General features: G+C 42.6%; 1 protein-coding gene across 1 annotated transcript; it reads left to right on the top strand.

The window, feature by feature from the left end:
* Window positions 1-2,827: 2,827 nt before the first annotated feature.
* Window positions 2,828-16,727, top strand: LOC138658120 (alpha-1-antitrypsin-like protein GS55-MS). The gene is made up of 5 exons (XM_069745660.1): window positions 2,828-3,234; window positions 12,837-13,475; window positions 14,199-14,469; window positions 15,793-15,940; window positions 16,492-16,727. The coding sequence occupies exons 2-5, from the start codon at window positions 12,842-12,844 to the stop codon at window positions 16,678-16,680; spliced, it is 1,242 nt and encodes a 413-aa protein (XP_069601761.1). The 5' UTR covers window positions 2,828-3,234; window positions 12,837-12,841; the 3' UTR covers window positions 16,681-16,727.
* The last annotated feature ends 3,325 nt before the right edge of the window (window positions 16,728-20,052 follow it).

The following is a 20,052-nucleotide window of genomic DNA, read 5'->3' as shown; positions in this document are numbered from 1 at the left end:
CTGCGTTAGCGTTCCATTTCAAGCTACAAGGTTGGCCAGATTCCACGAAACACTTCCTAGTCAGTCAGCTACTGAAAGGTTGGCGACGAACGGACAAACACGGTGATAACAGGCGTCCTATCTCCTTTGAATTGCTAGTGAGCTTGGTTAAAGCTGCGGAATCTGTTTGCGATTCTAAATACGAAGCTGCGCTAACGTCGGCGGCTTTTTGCCTAGCATTCTTTGGGGCCATGCGGGTCAGTGAGATTGTTCCTACTGCCCTGAATAAACCTGGTGGCCTTAGGTGAGAAGACATACTAATTTGTGACGATGGTTTAAGAATTAGAATATGCAAATCCAAAACTGATCAGGATGGCAGGGGTACTTGGTTCCCAATATTTGCCATCAACAAGGGCATTTGCCCATTAACGTTAACTAGGAATTACATGCGATTTAGAAAGGATGGTTCCCAATTTTTCATTCATGAGAATGGGCTTCCCCTAGTGTCGGGCCAATTTTTAGCTATTTTGAGACGAACGTTGTCACTATTGGGATTGCCCGCGGCAGAATTTGGGACTCACTCATTCCGGATAGGTGCAGCAACAGAAGCATCTAGAGCGGGTTTATTTGAATCAGAAATTCAAAGGGTGGGTAGATGGAGATCCCGCTGTTTTACTAGATACATCAGGCCTGATTTATTGTTATAAAGTTTTGGTCGTTTTCGGTACCATTATATCCGGGAACAGGTTCGGTATTTCATTGGGGAACTTCCTGGGATTGTCGGGTTATTGGTTCTTGGCTAACTGTACATTTTTATTCCTAGATGGGGTGCGTCCCAGCGTCTGGATAGTGGGCCACTCGTACATTTACTGGGCTGCACGTCGCGCCGAGTTGTGCCCAGGAGGGCGATCTTTGGGATTCAACGATGTCGACGTGATATGGCGTGGCTTGAGAGGCATGATGTGGTCCCAAGTTCTTCCGGAGATTGTTCACATTGCACGGGTGGCTTCATCCCCCACCATTGTAGTAATCCATGCCAGAGGAAATGACCTGGCTTCGTTCCCGCGGGCTGAACTACTTACGCTGATCAGATCGGACATGGACAAGTTCCCGAGTTTCTTCCCGTTGATGCATCTAGTTTGGTCCGAAATAATCCCAAGGCTGGTTTGGCGGGGTGCCAGAGAATTGAATGCTATGGAGAGATCCAGACGCACGCTAAATCAGAGGATATCACAATTCGTAAGATTTAAGAATGGTGTAGTTGTTCGGCACCATCAGCTGGAAGGGGACAATTCCGGTTTTCTGCTTCCAGACGGAGTCCATTTGAACGAGGCGGGCTTAGACATCCTCCTCAATGGTATTAGAGAAGGGGTGGATCAGGCGATGCATTCGTTGGGGGGGTCGTAGCTCTCTATATTCGCTCCTCCTTGGCGGAAGGGTGGAGTTTTGTTGGTGGTGAAGATACCTGCCCGGGAGACCGGATGGCAGTAATCTCCCTACACCCCATTTGTTGGCAGATATTGCCTGTTTTAGCTGCGACCAAAATATTTACCCAAAGGAAAAGATGGAAATGGTATGACTATATTTCCCAATAAAAGTTTTAAAAGTTTTGACAACTGTTGTGTGTTCACTTAATGGGAGCAAACGGTCATGGGTCGTAGCAGTCTTAGGGACACTGCGGCTTATGCCGCTGTCCCCTGACTGCTGCGCCTCCCCCCCCACTCTGGTATTACGGAGATCTCCCTTTAAGTGAAGCCAAAATGAATATGGGGTTAACTCCCCGGGAGGGGGCGTGGCTTATCCCCTGCTCTTGGCACAGGGAAGAGCTGAAGCCACATCTGTCCCTGGACCTGGACCTGTTTCCCGCCCTCCCTCCCCTTTTGTTAGATGTTGATTCAGTTGCAGCTGCGGAAGGGTGGAGTTTTGTTGGTGGTGAAGATACCTGCCCAGGAGACTGGATGGCAGTAATCTCCCTACACCCCATTTGTTGGCAGATATTGCCTGTTTTAGCTGCGACCAAAATATTTACCCAAAGGAAAAGATGGAAATGGTATGACTATATTTCCCAATAAAAGTTTTAAAAGTTTTGACAACTGTTGTGTGTACACTTAATGGGAGCAAACGGTCATGGGTCGTAGCAGTCAGGAAGCATCAGGAATAGCATGAGTTGGTTACCAGGTACCTTGACCTACTAGAGTTGAGGGTGCAGACTGCCCCAGGAATAGCAGGGCTCAGCTACTAGTATATGCTTGGTACAGGATATCACTTGGGAGCAGCTGAGAAAACAATCAGGCTCCTGGATGGTGCAAAGACAAGCGAGAAATGACACTTCACTACAGGAAAGTTCATAGAAGCAGAGTGCACAACTATCCGAATACTGATCCGGCCTCAGTGACACCAGACATACATGCCGGGCTACTGTAGTGCTTGGCACAGACTAGCACAGAGCGAGACGGCCATAGGGGGAAGAGGCAGAAGCCAGCGATGGACCTGAGACAGGTGAGTAGCAATATTGATGTTTAATTGGGTCATATAAGATGTCTGATGGAACAGAATTGGTGACCATATTGAGAACAATAGAAGTGGAAATCAATTGTACAAGGAAAGATAAGAAACTCAGTAACATCTTATCAGAGAAATATACTTCTTTTTCCAATTATGGGCACTCATTTTCCTCCCACTCCCATTTTCCTAAGTGTATGATCTCTCCCAAGACTGGATTCACAGCTACACTGCTAGGTTCTGCTGTGTAATGTCCTCCATGCTGCTGCTGCTTCTGAGCACATGCTACATAGTGGCAGAACAGCAGGAATCCCTCATGTCTGGGTGTACAATACATGAGAGACATTATAGCACCTAGTCTGCTCCGACTAACTCAATGACAGATGAAAATTTGGGTTAGTGCCTGGGAAACGTGTTTACAGTGCAGGACACAAGTGATTTAATGACCAGTGGTAGAAATATTCCTTATTCACACATAACAGCTTATTCTGAACAGTCGCCTAAAGCAGAATATACTGTTTAAGGATTTTGTAATTTTTCCACACCACTTTTGGGCTGAGTTGGCATGCAGCTTTACCTGAGCATCTTGCATCACTGTTTAATCAGTAGAATCAAGGTACAGGACAAAGATTGCTGCACTCTGATTTAAACAAAATCAACCTTGTACTAGTTTGAAAGTAAATATACACATATATACATATTATATATACAGGGAGAGACGGCTTCACATCTCCACTCATCCCAGAGCGGCTGGTGAGTATTACAGCTCAAATTTCTACTTAGTCTTCTGTCCTTACTGTAATTCAAATAATCCCTCCTTCTTGTATTTTATAGAAACAATCAAAGCTTAAGTGTAAAATATTGGAGAGGTAGAGGATAGCGCCTGAGCCTCTGATAAAGCAGGAGGCATATGTGAGACTAATGGCTCTTGGAGACCATGGGATAATCTTACTGATGCTCATTCCCAATTACTGGCCCATGTAATACACATATCTGTGATCACCTGACAATCATTTTGATCAGATGTTTTATGCCGGCATAAAAATAGCAGTTATTGGCAGAACATCGCACTCCTTCACTTTCTTCCTTTCATTTCCAACCTACTAATCTTTAATATTTCTACTTCATATGCTCTCTCTTTTCTTTAATTTTCTTCATGTGTAATTAATCTCCTATTCCTGAATTTCCTCTTCTCTGTTATTCTTCTTGTTTTTCTTACTTTTCATCTACTTTGTGTTTTCTTCTACTCGTCATTATTTTCTTTTATTTTTTTTTCTATTTTTTCTTGCCCTCCTTTATGTTAATTTTCTCTACTGCTTGTTTACTTTGCCCTTTTTTGTTGTCCATTTTTTCTCTTTTACTTCTGCCTACGTTTATTTCTCCTTTTCATTTCCTGCTTATTCTTCTTTATTGATCTTCTTCGCTTCATATTTTTGATTTTTATATTTTTGTCTTATCTTCTGTGTTTTCTTTCTTTCCTTTCTCCACCTCCTTTTCTAGTTCTTCATTCTCTTCTTATTTTTCATGCTTCTACCAATTGTTCTTCTCTTTCTTTATTTCCATTTCTTCTTTTCTTTGTTCTATTTTTAAATTCCATTTCATCTTATATTCTCGCCTGTCCTACTTCTTTTCTTTTCTCCTTTTCCATTTCATCTTCCCTTTTCTCACCTCGTTCTATTTTTCATTTTCACTTCATCTCTCCTTATTTTCTTTTATTTTTCCATTTTGTCTTTCATCTTCCTAATCCTCCTTCTTCTCCTCATTATTCTTCTTTGCGCTCTGAGCTTTTCTTTTTTTACTTCCATTACCTCCTTCTACTTTTCTGCTTTCTTTTCTTCTTTTTTCTTCCTTACCTCCCCTTCTTCTCCTCCATCCATCTTTCTTTTCCTTAACCTTGCAATCCCTAATTCTTCTTCTTCACTTTCACACCTATTTCTAATTTTCGGTAAAGTAGATGGGTACACACAGGCGCTTGTCCACTCAAGAAATGGATATAGAAGAATCTCAGATGCAGCTGGTGATAACAACAGGCTTTGTGAGAACTCCTGGAAAAATGCTAGGCTGTAAAAATAAGTAATGAATCACCGCGCTATGCTGAGATAATAAGAAAATAAGTGACTGAATACTCACTCGATGTGGGGCGTATTCAGGGAATAAATATGAATTTCATCTGGTTGTGGATGACACTGATGAAATAATAATGGTACAAATCATGGAAAACATAATAAAGAAAGGTAGCTGTATGCTAGCATTGTACTCATTATGAAATAGGAGTAGTTACTGGTTAGTTTGAGTAACAGTAGGGATCCCCTAGGAGAAATGATGAATGCAAATAATGCCAGAGGGGCTGGATTCAGAGCGCTTGCTCATGGTGTGCTTACAAAAGCAAGGCTGTGCTTGAAGGAATAACCAGTTGATTGATGAGTGTAACACTCAAATTGTAGCAGATACGTTGGACCATAAATGGCGGACACTTACTGCGGTGTAGGCAGAGGCAGCATGTTTGGATTTTGGGTAATGATGGTCCAATTGATGGAGACACCGGTGTTAAGCACTGAATAGATAATAGCGGTGATTAGAATAGATTTCTCTTACCGCTGGGTAATGCGTGTCGTACGCTTACTTGTGCAGCCGGGTATTGGATGAGCAAGCTCAAAGCTGTTGCTGAGCGGTGAAGACGCTGGCAGACAGTCAGGGCGTGGAAAACGCTGACACCTCGCGTGGGGCGGCGCTTAGGGTTGTGGGGTGGGGCGGAGCTTCTGTGACGTCGCTAGGAAGTGAGGACTGGTGCGCAACGGGGCACAATTCCAACTAGTTTCAAGGGATATCTCCCCTCTTCATCAGGGATGTGCTGAGAGCTGAACACTCCGTCCTTTTATACCAGCTTGCTTAATGATACCAGTGTCTTTCATTAGTAATAATTGATCAATCCTTGATTGGATCATGATCGAATTAGCCATCAATTCACCCAAATTAATTCATGGAATGAATATGTGGGGCCACAGTTACTTGATCCCTTACAGTATACTCCATTATTAATTGCTGGGATGCCGCTCATACCCAGAATCGTAGAAAAAGGGGAATAGAGGACTGTTCTTGAATTGAATTGATCTTTTTTCCATTTTTTCTCACTTATCGTCTCTCTAGTTTGAAAAGTTGCTGTTGTCTTTTATCTCTGCTGTTGAATCTTTTGCTTTCTCTTTGCATTGTTTCTTCTTTGACTCATTACTTTACTTTAGTTCTCCTGGTGTTAGTGAGCTGATCTTCTTACAGACTTTTTCTCCTCTGTATTTTATATCCACACTGGTATTTTTTAATATATTCTTTAGTATATTTTGTAAGAGAACTGAACAGAGAAGTGAACAATCACGTTGATACAAAATGCTACATGTGTACATGCAGAAAACAAGAAAAAGGATTAAAATGTAACAATATAATACAGTACAATTCCACTCAATCATTAACACTGTAAAGGAGTTTTTAAATACTTTTCTCTTTCTTTTAAAGACTTGAATATGTGGAAATTAATAAACACAATGACAGTCACCCTCCACAGGTTCATCTATGCCTTTCCAACACGCTCTAGTCTTTAGTATTTATTCGCTCCAGTTGTAGTTTCCAGATTGCCAGGCACATGACTGCAGCAGCCAATGGCGTTACTAGACCCAGTGATTGGCTGCAGTGGTCACGTGCACTGGAGTCATTACAGTACAACTGCAGTCCCATTGAAGTGGGAGGAGAAGCCGAGGGGCCACAATGGCAAAGGCTTGGTGCTTCAGACTGCCCACTGTACACTGAGCACCTATTTTGCATATTAAAAAAGAAGAATTCCAAAACTAATATAAACAATAACTTTATTTCAAATACCAAAAAACATAATGGGAATAAAAACTAGCACAACGCCCAAAATCCCTAAAGTCAGGGAATGGGTAGATAAAAATCTGGCCTATTGGTTAAAGGGCAAACGGGTGGGAGCGGGATAGAAAACCCTATATGTCCCTGATTACTCCCTGCCTGTCAGCGGAGGTTGGCACCCTCTTGAACGCAATATGGCGCCCCCGCTCGTCGACGGCTAACCCTAAAAGCCCTACAAATCCCTATAATAATGTGGGGATGCCAATACTAATAATGCCTTTGCATACCTAATATCTAGCACCCAGACACACCAAATTGCATATACCACCAAAAAACCAGACAGTAAATCACCAACAATCACTAAGTTAGGAAAGCCCAAACTGACCGTACCAAGCCCTACAGATGTATAAATATCTAGCTCTCCTACTTAATGGCTATTACACCCTCACAAAAACCCTACCCGGTAATACCTGCCTACCAGCGGAGGTTGGCACCCTCTTGGACGCAAAGTGGCGCCCCCGCTCCTTGGCGGCTGTCCCTACTGACCCTTAAACGATCCCTATCAAATGGGGATCCTATAGATAAATAGGTGTCTAGGGGGCTACACTGGTGTGCCTTACCAAACTACCCCTATTACTCGGTCAGACAATAATAAACCACCAAATGACACAAGCACACAGTAGTCTAAAACAGTATAATTGTTAAAGCACACCAGAGTATTTAACAGATATTAACAGCTACGAAGTCGGTATAACAATGACCTCCCCCAGGTAAAGTATTATATAGATAATAGATGCTTATAGCCACAACACTAACTCAGATGATAGAGAGAGATATAGTATTACCTAGGGCACAATCCAACTAATATATAAACATTAAAGCGGTGCCACAATTGTAAAAGTGCAAATAGTGAAATACCAAAAAAACAAACAATTAAAAGACCAGATACACTTATCTGTGTTCAGGTCTCGCCTCTACGCGTTTCCCCCCCATGATATGGTTCCTCAGGAGGCTTATGGGTAAGTCAAAATCCGTGTGCTAAGGAAACATCAGAGATAGGTGCTGTGCCTGGTTGTAGGCATGGGGATAACACTGCCCAAACCACCATTAAATAGCCACCGCCCTTAAGATGAACAATCAAAGGGGAGGGGGGCTAAATGATGCTTAGATGTAAAAACTGTTACACTCTTCCCAAATTGGAATCGGTACCTGTACGTTAAAATATGCAGCTGTATGCCATCACCGCCATAACTCTCGTGTTTACCCTGGCGTCCTCGTACTGCGCGCGCGCCACTTCTAGACCCTAGAGGTCCATTTCTCATTAGTCGGCACTGCACATGCGCTGCCGGCCGCCATCTTGTTGAAGACAAACGCACACAGCGCAAGCGCCGTGTACTTAATCGCCGGGTCCCGGGACTTCACTGCGCACGCACTCCCGGTCAGAAGGACCTAATAGAACATGCAGCCGTGCGCAAGGACAATGTCTCTGATATTTAGTCGGCATAACTACACGCTGCACGCTACATTCTGCACAGTGGGCCTACACACTAAACAAATATATATGCACATTGACCCACAACCTCTGCACACATATAAGGTAACTACGTACGATAAAACTATAGCAAGGTACCCCGATGTGAGCCTATAATTAATTTTTTAATACCCCTATATCCTGCCAGTGAATGATCTGAACCATAGAGCCAATGGCTACTACCATTAGCTCTAATTAGATTAGCAACAGGTATAAATAAAGGTGCTCACAAATGACCTGACCATAAAGCGCTCAGATAGCAAGTGAACGCACACCAAATCAATTGGCAAATCCCCAAACCCCATTACCCTTATCAAACACACATTATAAAGATGATATCTCTCATTAGATAGCTCTGGAGTTAAAATAAAACTCCTACAGTCAGATAATACATCCTGCAAACCGTCTAATAGGTCTACACGGCCATCATATTCACATCAGGGAAAAAAGGCCAGAAGCGGAACCAGATGAAAACAGTTCACACAAAACAACTATAAGTCAAACGCTCATTTAGTCCTCTCGGGACCACCGACTCCATCCTGAATATCCATTGGGTTTCCTTTTGCAGGATAACCCTATCCCAGTCCCCTCGTCTACCATTTTATTTCACCACCTCTAAGACACAGAAAGACAATACCCCCTTATTGCCCTGATGTGCCTCCCAAACATGGCGTGCTATGGGGGTATCCCTACCATTTTTTATATCTCCCAGGTGTTCCCCGATCCTCCTTCTTAATTCTCTTTTCGTCTTCCCTATATAATTCAGTGGACATGTACACGTAGCCATATAGACCACCCCGACGGTTTTGCAGTTGGCAAAATCCCTACAGAAAAATTGCTTTCCGTTAGATGCACTGGTGAAGCTCTTACACGGTACTACAAAGTCACAAAATGAACAATTACTGCACCTAAAAGTACCGTTGACCCGTCTATCCAGCCAAGTACCTTCATACTTTGGTCTTTTATAGTGGCTGTGTACAAGCCGATCTTTCAGGGAACGTCCCCTACGAAAGGTGATCTGAGGTCTACCTGGGATGATATCTACCAGGGTCCCATCCATTTGTAAAATACCCCAATGTTTATTGAGGACACTGTAAATTCGATTGACCTGATTGTCATAGGTACCAATGATCCTCGGGATATCATTGACCTCCGGTTTCCTATTAGTCTGTAGAAGAGACCGTCTATCTTTCCCCACAGCATTTCTAAAGGCCGGAACAAGGACCTCATCCGGATAGCCTCGGTCCCTGAACCTCTCTCTTAGATCATATGCCTGTACCCTGAAGGTAGCAGGGCTGGAGCAGTTTCTTTTTGCTTGTAGATATTGACCCCGCGGAATGCCCCTCTTAAGGGGAGCCGGGTGATGACTCTCCCACCGAAGAAGGGCATTTGTAGCCGTCGGCTTCCGAAACAGTCGTGTATCTAGCATGCCATTCTCATTGATGGTGATCTTAACATCAAGAAAGGCCAATTCACACATATTGCTCTCTGACGTGAATTTAAGGCCCACCACATTGTTGTTAAGACCTTGTACAAAACTGTTAAACTCCATTACTGTGCCACTCCATATCACCAGGACATCATCGATGTATCTATACCATGCTGTTATCTTATTTGTCCACCATTCCTCTGTACCAGAGAACACAATGGTTTCCTCCCACCAGCCCAGGAGGAGATTTGCATACGAGGGTGCACAAGAGCAACCCATCGCGGTCCCCCTGAGCTGGTGGAAGTACTTCCTGTCAAAAAGAAAATAGTTGTGGGTTAAGATAAACTCCATCAATTCAACCACAAAATTGTTGTGTTTCTCAAAGAAGACGGCTCTAGTTCTTAAGAAGTATTGAAGCGCACTAAGGCCCATATTGTGGGGAATGCTGCTATATAAGGCCTCCACATCGATCGAGCCTAAGACAGTCCCTTGTTTAACCACAACTCCGTCAATCTTCTGAAGTAATACTATATCTCTCTCTATCATCTGAGTTAGTGTTGTGGCTATAAGCATCTATTATCTATATAATACTTTACCTGGGGGAGGTCATTGTTATACCGACTTCGTAGCTGTTAATATCTGTTAAATACTCTGGTGTGCTTTAACAATTATACTGTTTTAGACTACTGTGTGCTTGTGTCATTTGGTGGTTTATTATTGTCTGACCGAGTAATAGGGGTAGTTTGGTAAGGCACACCAGTGTAGCCCCCCTAGACACCTATTTATCTATAGGATCCCCATTTGATAGGGATCGTTTAAGGGTCAGTAGGGACAGCCGCCGAGGAGCGGGGGCGCCACTTTGCATCCAAGAGGGTGCCAACCTCCGCTGGTAGGCAGGTATTACCGGGTAGGGTTTTTGTGAGGGTGTAATAGCCATTAAGTAGGAGAGCTAGATATTTATACATCTGTAGGGCTTGGTACGGTCAGTTTGGGCTTTCCTAACTTAGTGATTTTTGGTGATTTACTGTCTGGTTTTTTGGTGGTATATGCAATTTGGTGTGTCTGAGTGCTAGATATTAGGTATGCAAAGGCATTATTAGTATTGGCATCCCCACATTATTATAGGGATTTGTAGGGCTTTTAGGGTTAGCCGTCGACGAACGGGGGCGCCATATTGCGTTCAAGAGGGTGCCAACCTCCGCTGACAGGCAGGGAGTAATCAGGGACGTATAGGGTTTTCTATCCCGCTCCCACCCATTTGCCCTTTAACCAATAGGCCAGATTTTTATCTACCCAGTCCCTGACTTTAGGGATTTTGGGCGTTGTGCTAGTTTTTATTCCCATTATGTTTTTTGGTATTTGAAATAAAGTTATTGTTTATATTAGTTTTGGAATTCTTCTTTTTTGATTAATACTAATTTGGTCATCTGATACTATACTTTTCTCCTATTTTGCATATTAATTCAAACATAATTCTCTTTAAAAGCGGGTTGAAATGGTGAAGAAATTAAAACCTATCAATGTTTTTTTCAGGAGGTTTGTATTTGAAACATTTAGGCTGCAGTAAAAAGGCCTTTTTATTTAAAGAGGACCGGGTCATAAGGAAATAGGTTCTTATTGTGGATAATTCCCACTGCTCCCCTGAGTATTGCATTTTTTCTTTTTTCTAAAATCCGACATGTTTCCAAAGACATATGTCTTTTTATTTGGTGCTGATTTTTATGGTCTTTATCAAGAGGGCAGTGCTCAATCACATGGAAATTATGCAGAGTGGCTCAAGACACGCCCTGAGAAAAAAAATATTTTTTGTCGCGCCCATTTGGTAAATACCACAGAAATTAGCATAAAAAGGCCCCACATCTCTGGAGCCATATGGCAGATTTTAATAAAAGAAAGATTGGCATACCCAGAGGAGCAGTGGGAATAAAATTAGAACAAAAACTGACGGTGAAAAAAGATTGCAAAAAAAAAGCATAGTAAAAAAAAATAACAATAAATTTTGTCTGTATCTCCTTTTTCTGAGAAGCATAACATTTTTTCAGTTTTCTATCAATGGATATATGTGTGGGGTTGTTTTTTGCCTGGCGAGTACATTTTTTGTGAGGTACATCTATCATTTCATGAGTGCCGTATAATGTCCCCTTGATGAGAGACATGGGTGATTGTGCCCTTTACTCTCAGTTTTACCTCTGACTTTCTAATTTTTGTACCTCATTGGGGGAGACACTATAAGGCCATACCATGCGTTATTATATAAATGAAGGAGTATGCTGTTGCACCGTGCAGCATCAACTTGTCTTACCTTCTGATGAGCCGTGTGGCGAAACGTGGAGAGGTCACATGACATCTGATAAGTACCTCCTCTGTCTCTACCACCGCTGTTTCTATGTTATTATATATGCCGTACAGACATGTTTTTTTCTTAAATAGACAGGGGTTGACCCACACTGCACCACTGTGGGGATTTAGCTGTTGCAGGCATCTTTGCCACTTTCTGCTTCCACTCATCATTATTGGCTCCTGGGATTGGTGTTGATCAGAGATTCCCAGGGACAGCCATTGTGGAGCAGGGGCACCATATCCACTGACAAGTAGGATGCCAACCTCCACTGTATAGGCAGGTCTTCAGCTCAGGTACAGCTCAGAGGGGTCACTTATCACATTCTTTATCATATATTAACTATTATAACTATACATGGTGAGTCTCCTTCACATTGACCTTTTAAACACCTGCTTTCACATTCATCTTCCCTTTTTTCTCTGGCTGTTCCTATAAAGTACTGTCTACCCAACCTTGATGATATTAGTGTATATTAGCCATCACTTATCTATAGGGCACTTCAGGGTAGATAGGGCCAGTCGCTGATGAGCGGGGGCGCCATTCTCATACTGTTTCATATAGGGTGCCATCAACAAAGAACAAGAGGAGGCACTCACCTATCTAAAATTCCAACTTTATTGAATCTTCATGTATAAAACTTCATGGCCGGGGAGTGAGGAATGGAGCTCAGGTGAACAGGAGAAGACGACGGCCGTTTTGCACTGTGCTTGCGCTTCCACGGGTCTGCATCGCGAAACAACCGTCATCTTCTCCTGCTCACCTGAGTTCCATTCCTCACTCCCCCGGCCATGAAGCTTTATGCATGAAGATTCCAAAAAGTTGGAATTTTAGATCGGTGAGTGCCTTCTCTTGTTCTTCGTTGATGGCATTGGAATTACATGTTTTTTCCTGAAGAGCACCCGAGATCTGTATGTATGGCTGAATCCATATGGACTATTGATTGACACCTGGGCCCACAAATGGGATCACCTTGTTTTTTCAGGCAGTGCCATTGTTTTTTTGATAGCCTGATCCTCCTCTATTTATTTACTCTTGTAAATATCATGTTTTGATTACTTTTTACTGCATTATTTTGGGGTATCTACGGTGACCATAATACAACAGGAGCTTTGTTCACTAAGTTGTACATCAAGCCCTGAACATAATTGACGAGAAATATAGTGGTTCACATACTTAGGATGAAATATTGTCTTTTTCAGATAAAATGAAGCTTTTCATCTTCCTGTGTTTCAGCCAAGCTCTGATTTGTGCATTTGTGTGTGGACACCATGGTGGACCACATGATGATGACCATGACCACGATAGCCAACACAACAATGAACCAGAAGCTTTGCACCAGATAGCCACAGGAATCCTCAAGTTCTCCTACAAGCTCTACTACCAACTGGTTGACGCTCACCCTCATGACAACTTGCTCTTTTCTCCATTGAGTATCGCAAAAGCATTTGCTTTACTCTCACTTGGTGCTAAGTCCAAGACCCTCAGTCAGATTCATGAAGGAATTGGATTCAACAAATCCTCGGTATCAGAGGAAATGATCCACAAAGGCTTCCAGAAGCTTCTAAACATCATTAAGCAACCGAAAAGTGGACTTGAGTTGGACAGCACCATCGCACTCTTCATCGATTCCAAGCTGAATATTCTAAAGAAATTCTTAGACGATGCCCAAAACTTCTACCAATCGGAAGCCATCTCCACCGACTTCCACAAAGTACAAGAAGCCTTAGAACAAATCAATAGTTACGTGGAGAAGAAAACCAATGGGAAAATTAAACATCTCTTGGACAAACTTGATCCAATGACTGTTATGATGATCACCAGCACAATGTACTTCAAAGGTAAGGAGGAAAACGATCATCAATTGATTTTAGTAAGTGAATCAATCAAATATGGCTGTTATGGGTGTAAAGAGACAGGGAAACCCCCATTTCCTCTAAAAACCATAGCAGGGCTCCATAGGCAGCAAAAAAGAGACAATGGATCGTAGCATTTTTTTAAATTTTCTATTAGGCGCCTCCTCATTAAAGGGGTTTTAATAATTTATGGAGGTTGAATTCTGGTCATTTTCATGAGCTGAATGAAAGAGGCAGAGTTGCTCTGTTGAGTATTGCGTTCCATTTATTTACCAGGCACCAGGAATGGACTTGTATATTTGGTAGTGACCATTCCTGGTGCTGTAGATCAGTCCCAATCAAGTGACTGAACTGTTGGATCCGGCACAGTCACTACTAAAGGAACAGGATCATGCCTGGTAAACAATGACTCAGGCTGGAGTGCTGCAATCTTAAGGAAGGAGGTGCGAGTGAGACCCCTAGACATCAGATTTAATTATATAATTATGTTATAAAGGAAAAGTATCAATTTTATGGTGTCTGAAAACCTTGCTAAAAAAATGTAAGAGTGGAGTCACTTTTTTGTAAAGAAACATAACAGGTTTCACGTCACCATGATACAAATAGAGAAAGAATTAAATTTTTGGAAGATCAAAAAGTTCAACAACTGCAGAAATGTAACAGATGCTAAATAAGGAATAAGTGAAATACTGGTGGGATTTCTTGTAGGATCCTGGGAACACGCTTTCAACGTAGATCATACCAGAGAAGAAGACTTCCATGTGGATGAGAACACAGTAGTGAAGGTGCCGATGATGAGCAGAAAAGGAGAGTATCTCATGGCTTATTTACCTGAGATTGGATGCAAAATTGTCGAAGTCCCCTACAAAGGAAACACCTCCGCATTTTTTATCTTACCAGAAAAAGGGAAATTTCTTGAAGTTGAAAAAGCCCTTGCGAATTTGTCAGAAGAGGAATGGAACAATGCAATGAAACCAAGGTAACAAATCTATAAGATCTCACACATTCACAATGTACAGAAGAGACGTCATATTATACTCCAGAACTGCACTCACTATTCTGCTGGTGCAGTCACTGGGTACATACATTACATTACTGATCCTGAGTTACATCCTATATTATACTCCAGAGCTGCACTCACTATTCTGCTGGTGCAGTCACTGTGTACATACATTACATTACTGATCCTGAGTTACATCCTATATTATACTCCAAAGCTGCACTCACTATTCTGCTGGTGCAGTCACTGTGTACATACATTACATTACTGATCCTGAGTTACATCCTATATTATACTCCAGAGCTGCACTCACTATTCTGCTGGTGTAGTCACTGGGTACATACATTACATTACTGATCCTGAGTTACATCCTATATTATAACCCAGAGCTGCACTCATTATTCTGTTTGTGGGGTCACTGTACACATACATTATTTTACTGATCCTGAGTTATACCCTATATTATTCTCCAGAGCTGCACTCACTATTCTGCTGGTGCAGTCACTGTGTACATACATTACATTACTGATCCTGCACTGATCCTGAGTTACATCCTGTATTATACTCCAGAGCTGCACTCAGTATTCTGCTGGTGCAGTAACTGTGTACATACATTACATTACTGATCCTGAGTTACATCCTATATTATACCCCAGAGCTGCACTCATTATTCTGTTTGTGGGGTCACTGTACACATACATTATATTACTGATCCTGAGTTATACCCTATATTATTCTCCAGAGCTGCACTCACTATTCTGCTGGTGCAGTCACTGTGTACATACATTACATTACTGATCCTGCACTGATCCTGAGTTACATCCTGTATTATACTCCAGAGCTGCACTCAGTATTCTGCTGGTGCAGTAACTGTGTACATACATTACATTACTGATCCTGAGTTACATCCTGTGTTATACCCCAGAGCTGTACTCACTATTCTGCTGGTGGAGTCACTGTGTGCATACATTACATTACTGATGCTGAGTTACATCCTATATAATTCTCCAGAGCTGCACTCACTATTCTGCTGGTGCAGTCACTGTGCACACACATTACATTACTGATGCTGAGTTACATCCTATATTATACCTCAGAGCTGCACTCACACTTCTGCAATTTACAGGCTGTGACTGGTATGTTATTTGTCCTTAGTGCAGGTTACTTGCTCAGTATGGTTTTGCAGATGAAAATGAACTTGTTATTATTGTAACGGTACAATTAAGTTATGATTGCAGTGTGAACATGGACTTTTTAGTGGGACATTTCTATGATATAATGAGACTTCTTCCCATTGCACAGAGAAATTATTCTATCAATTCCAAAATTTTCCATGTCCGGAGAGCTAGATCTTGTGAAGGAACTAGAACAATTGGGTATGAAAGAGCTATTTTCTGACCACGCCGACCTATCCGGGATTACGGGAGACTCCAGGCTAAAATTGTCAAAGGTAAAATTAATTTTGGGTTTCAGCAAAGAATCATTTTTAGGGGCTGAATCTCCTTAATGAGACCGTCTGGAATCACATTGGCACTGCTCCATGGGAAAAATCATGCAAATTATTTCACCCCTCCCAATGTTTTTTAGTCAAAAAAGACATTTTTATTAAAAATAAATTGTCCAAAGATTTACGCATCATTTCTCGAGCAGCACAAGGAAAAGTCAGTTGCCTTCTCTGGTCATTGCAGCTGATTCTTGTGGGACTTGTGGGAGGGAATGTTCCTAAGGGCTCCTTTCCATTTGCGAGAAACACGTCCGTGTCTCGCATGTGAAAACCAAGCTATGGCGCCGGCACTTGGGAGCGGAGCATGCGGCTGCATAGCAATACATGGAGCCGCACGCTCCGCTCCCAAGTGCCGGCGCCAGAGCTTTGTTTTCACATGCGAGACACGGACCTTTATCTCGCAAGTGGAAAGGAGCCCTAATATGACCACTTTTAAAGACTCAATAAGAGAGCAGGTGACCTATATTTTATGACTTTTCTGCTCTCAACCTCTGTAGGCTGTCCATAAAGCCGTGCTGCAAGTGGATGAGGAGGGAACAGAAGCCGCTGCCGCCACGGCCATTGGGATAACGAAGCTCAGTTCTTCACCACACATCAAATTTGACCGACCGTTCTTAATCTCCATCCATAACAAGGATATTGCTAATGATATATTCAGCGGAAGAGTGATGAACCCAACAAAATAGAACGAGATCCAACACGTTTGTCACAATAAAGCGCTGTGCCTACTCTCTGTGGTGTTCTTACTCTAGTCTTGTATTATCAGGGTTACGGCAGCTGCACTGATAACATGATGTACTGTACATCCCTCCATTACTGCTGCCATCAATTACTGTCCATAGCTGTCACTCATTATACATGAGAGTCCAATGATTGACTGCAGTGGTCACATGGATGTTCGGTAAGTGGCAGCTGCAGGAAGTATGTAGACACCAGTGGAGGGGCACTGGGCAGAAAAGTAGTCAGTAGGCTGAGTACAGGATTTTTTGGTTGGATATCACCTATATCTTGTTAGCAGGGCTGGTTTTACACCAAGTGGGACCGTGTGCAAAAAAAACATAGTAGGGCCCTAAATTCTCATATATTACACACAAAACATTTAGGTTGCATTGACTTGCACTGAGTTCGGACTGCAATACGAGCATAACAGACAATATTGCAGTCATTTGATGTTCGTTTACTGGTCTCTTTACACAAGATGACAAGTTATGGGCAGAGAAAAATCATCAGTAGATCAATCTGTCCCCATAAAGTATCATGTTAGCAGCAGCACATCGGCAGTTCGCACTGAGCGATATTCCACCAAAAACCATCCAGTGGCTCAATGAATGAGCAGCATTTTGCTCGTTTGTTGGTTGTTTGATGTCATGTTTACAGCTATAAACTGTTGTCTGTGCAGTTGGGATTTATAAGTGGATGCTACATACACATGTAAAAGGCCAGACCAGGGCAGGTGTCATGGCTGAGTTTCTTCGGGGAAAAGTAACCTGGCCTTCCCTTACAGTTGACTCACATTTCCCTTGTACTGTACTTACCTCTTCATTCCTGGCACCGATGGGGCCTACACAGTCCAAGTATAGCTCAAAATGCAAAACTTTACTTTCGGACCTTCGCAGCACATCCATATACATTCCATCAACAACAATAGTTTCCATGATACATGATATTGCATCTTGCCCTTCTCTTCTCTCCCTGTCACACGGCTCAAGATCAGGTTGTACCACACTGTATGTTTTCCCGGCATACTCGTTGTGTACGCTTACTGTATACAGGGGGTCCTTGAACCGTTTCACCCCAGCACCAAGGGAGTCCACCAATGCTAGCAACCTCCACATACTGAGTGACCCGCCCGTCTGCCCTGCCGTGTCCTGCAGTGCAGTCTTGCCTGGGGAACTCAATCCCCTGTTTCTGAGGAACTCTACCTCCTATCTTCTTCAGCTATCACTTCGTTAGCTGGCAAGCTGTTTCAGGATGGCTGAACACTTCACTGCAACATTATGAGGCTTTGGGTAGCTCGAGAATGTCGCCCAGCCGAGCACTAACTGACTGTAGTCCAGGAAATCCAGCTACTTTATTCCCCAACTAACCCCCCATGATATCTATTTACAGGGAGAAAGTCAGTACTATAATGCCCCACATCTAGTGGCTAAAAATGATTACTACAAGACTTTCCCTCTTAACACACTTGCATAACATAACATACATATAGCATATCACAAATACATGGCAGTAAACGATTCTTAAAGGGGCAGTCTTTTTATCCCCTTACACTCACAGAGTATGTGACACACATAGCACACAAGCAAGTATACACCAATCACATACATGCGCACACATATATTTATACACAGAACACATACAAATATTTATAAACAGAGCACATACATACAGACTAGTGATGGGCGAGAACTAAATTGCTCGGGTGCTCATTGCTCGAGTCCAGCAAATTGGAATGCTCAGGTACTCGACCCGAGCAACAAGCCCAATGTAAGTCTATGGGAAATTCGAGCATTTTTACCGCCCCACCCCGGGGGTCTGCAGATGGACTAATATTTGCAGAAATCGATGGGAACAGTGCTCAAATGACATGGGAACAGCATGGGGAAGACCAGTGGAAGCATTTCTGACTCCTTGGTCACTGCTATGAACAATGTTGACAGAGTCTTATGCCACTTTTACAGACTCATAATAAAACATACAAAAATGAAACCAAAATAGATTTTCCTGAGAAATATGTTAAGGAACATCCTTTCCAGGGTAAGGACTTGTATATAAGGCAAAATAAATAACCAAAAACAAAAATTCTCCTCCACCACTTGGGCTATGTTCACACGCAGCGTTTTTGAGGCGTTTTTCAACTTTAGCATTGCTTTCAACCAAGACAAATGCATTCACTGGGAAATGTTATTTTACAACCTTATCTGGCTATGTGGTGTGTAACACATCAGACACATCCTGTTTCATTTATGCAGGAGGGACTCTGAATGTCACAAAGCCTATTTTTATAGGGCCATCAGGTGGCCTTTACTATTCTTAAATGGCTAGCAGTCAGCCCTCACTATTCCTAGAGAGCCATCAGCTGGCTATGATTTGTTGTTCCCATTATTAAACAGTCTCCTATACTATTTTTGCGTATGCAGTGAGTGGCAGGGCTGCCCAAAATTTTAACACACACAAATATCCCTTTGAAGAGACATACAGGAGAGCCTCCTGAAAACAATGTTCCCATTATTAGGAAGTGGATCTCCCATACTGTTTGCCTATGCAGTGGAGCAACTGCTGCCAGAAATTTGGAGGAACTCCAATTCTCCCTGGAAGAGATGCAGAGGTCAGAGGGACTCCTGAAAGCAATGTTTCCATTATAAGGAAGTTGGTACTCCCATACTGTTTGCGCATGAAGTGAATGCAAGGCCTTCCCTAAATGTGGACGCACCCCAATAACCCTTTGAACAGACGTGCAAGATGGCCACCTCAAAGCAATATTCCGATTATTAGGAAGCTAATACTCCCATACTGGTTGCCCATGAAGTGAATGCAAGGCCTTCCCCAAATGTAGATGCACCTCAATAACCCTTTGAACAGATGTACAGGAATGTCACCTGAAAGCAATGTTCCCTTTATTAGGAAGTTTCAACTCCCATACTGTTGGCCCATGAAGTGAATACAAGGCCTGCCCTGGCCCAAATTTAGACGCCCCCTGATGACCCTTTCAAAAGACGTACAGGATAGCCACCCGAAAGCAACATTTCTATTATTTGGAAGTTGGCACTCCTATACTGTTGGCCCATGAAGTGAATGCAAGGCTTGCCCTGGCCCAAATTTAGATGCACCCCAATAACCCTTTGAACAGACGTACAGGATGGCCATCTGAATGCAATGTTCCCATTATTAGGAAGTTAGTACTCACATACTTTTTGCCCATGAAGTGAATGCAAGGCCTTCCCCAAATGTGGGTGCACTCCAATAACCCTTTGAACAGACGTAAATGAGTGCCACCTGAAAGCAACATTCCTATTATTTGGAAGTTGGCACTCCTATACTGTTGGCCCATGAAGTGA

The sequence above is a fragment of the Ranitomeya imitator genome, chromosome 1 (assembly GCF_032444005.1).
Source record: "Ranitomeya imitator isolate aRanImi1 chromosome 1, aRanImi1.pri, whole genome shotgun sequence".
In the NCBI taxonomy this organism is placed as follows: Eukaryota; Metazoa; Chordata; class Amphibia; order Anura; family Dendrobatidae; genus Ranitomeya; species Ranitomeya imitator.
The sequence above is the reverse complement of the archived record's forward strand: the minus strand, read 5'-3'. Positions and strand labels throughout refer to the sequence as shown.

Excerpts from the sequence above, each read along its gene's own strand:
- LOC138658120 (XM_069745660.1), top strand. The coding sequence starts at position 12,842 with ATGAAGCTTTTCATCTTCCTGTGTTTCAGCCAAGCTCTGATTTGTGCA. Across the intron at positions 14,470-15,792 it reads AACAATGCAATGAAACCAAG|AGAAATTATTCTATCAATTC; the intron begins GTAACAAATCTA and ends CCCATTGCACAG. Across the intron at positions 15,941-16,491 it reads CCAGGCTAAAATTGTCAAAG|GCTGTCCATAAAGCCGTGCT; the intron begins GTAAAATTAATT and ends CAACCTCTGTAG.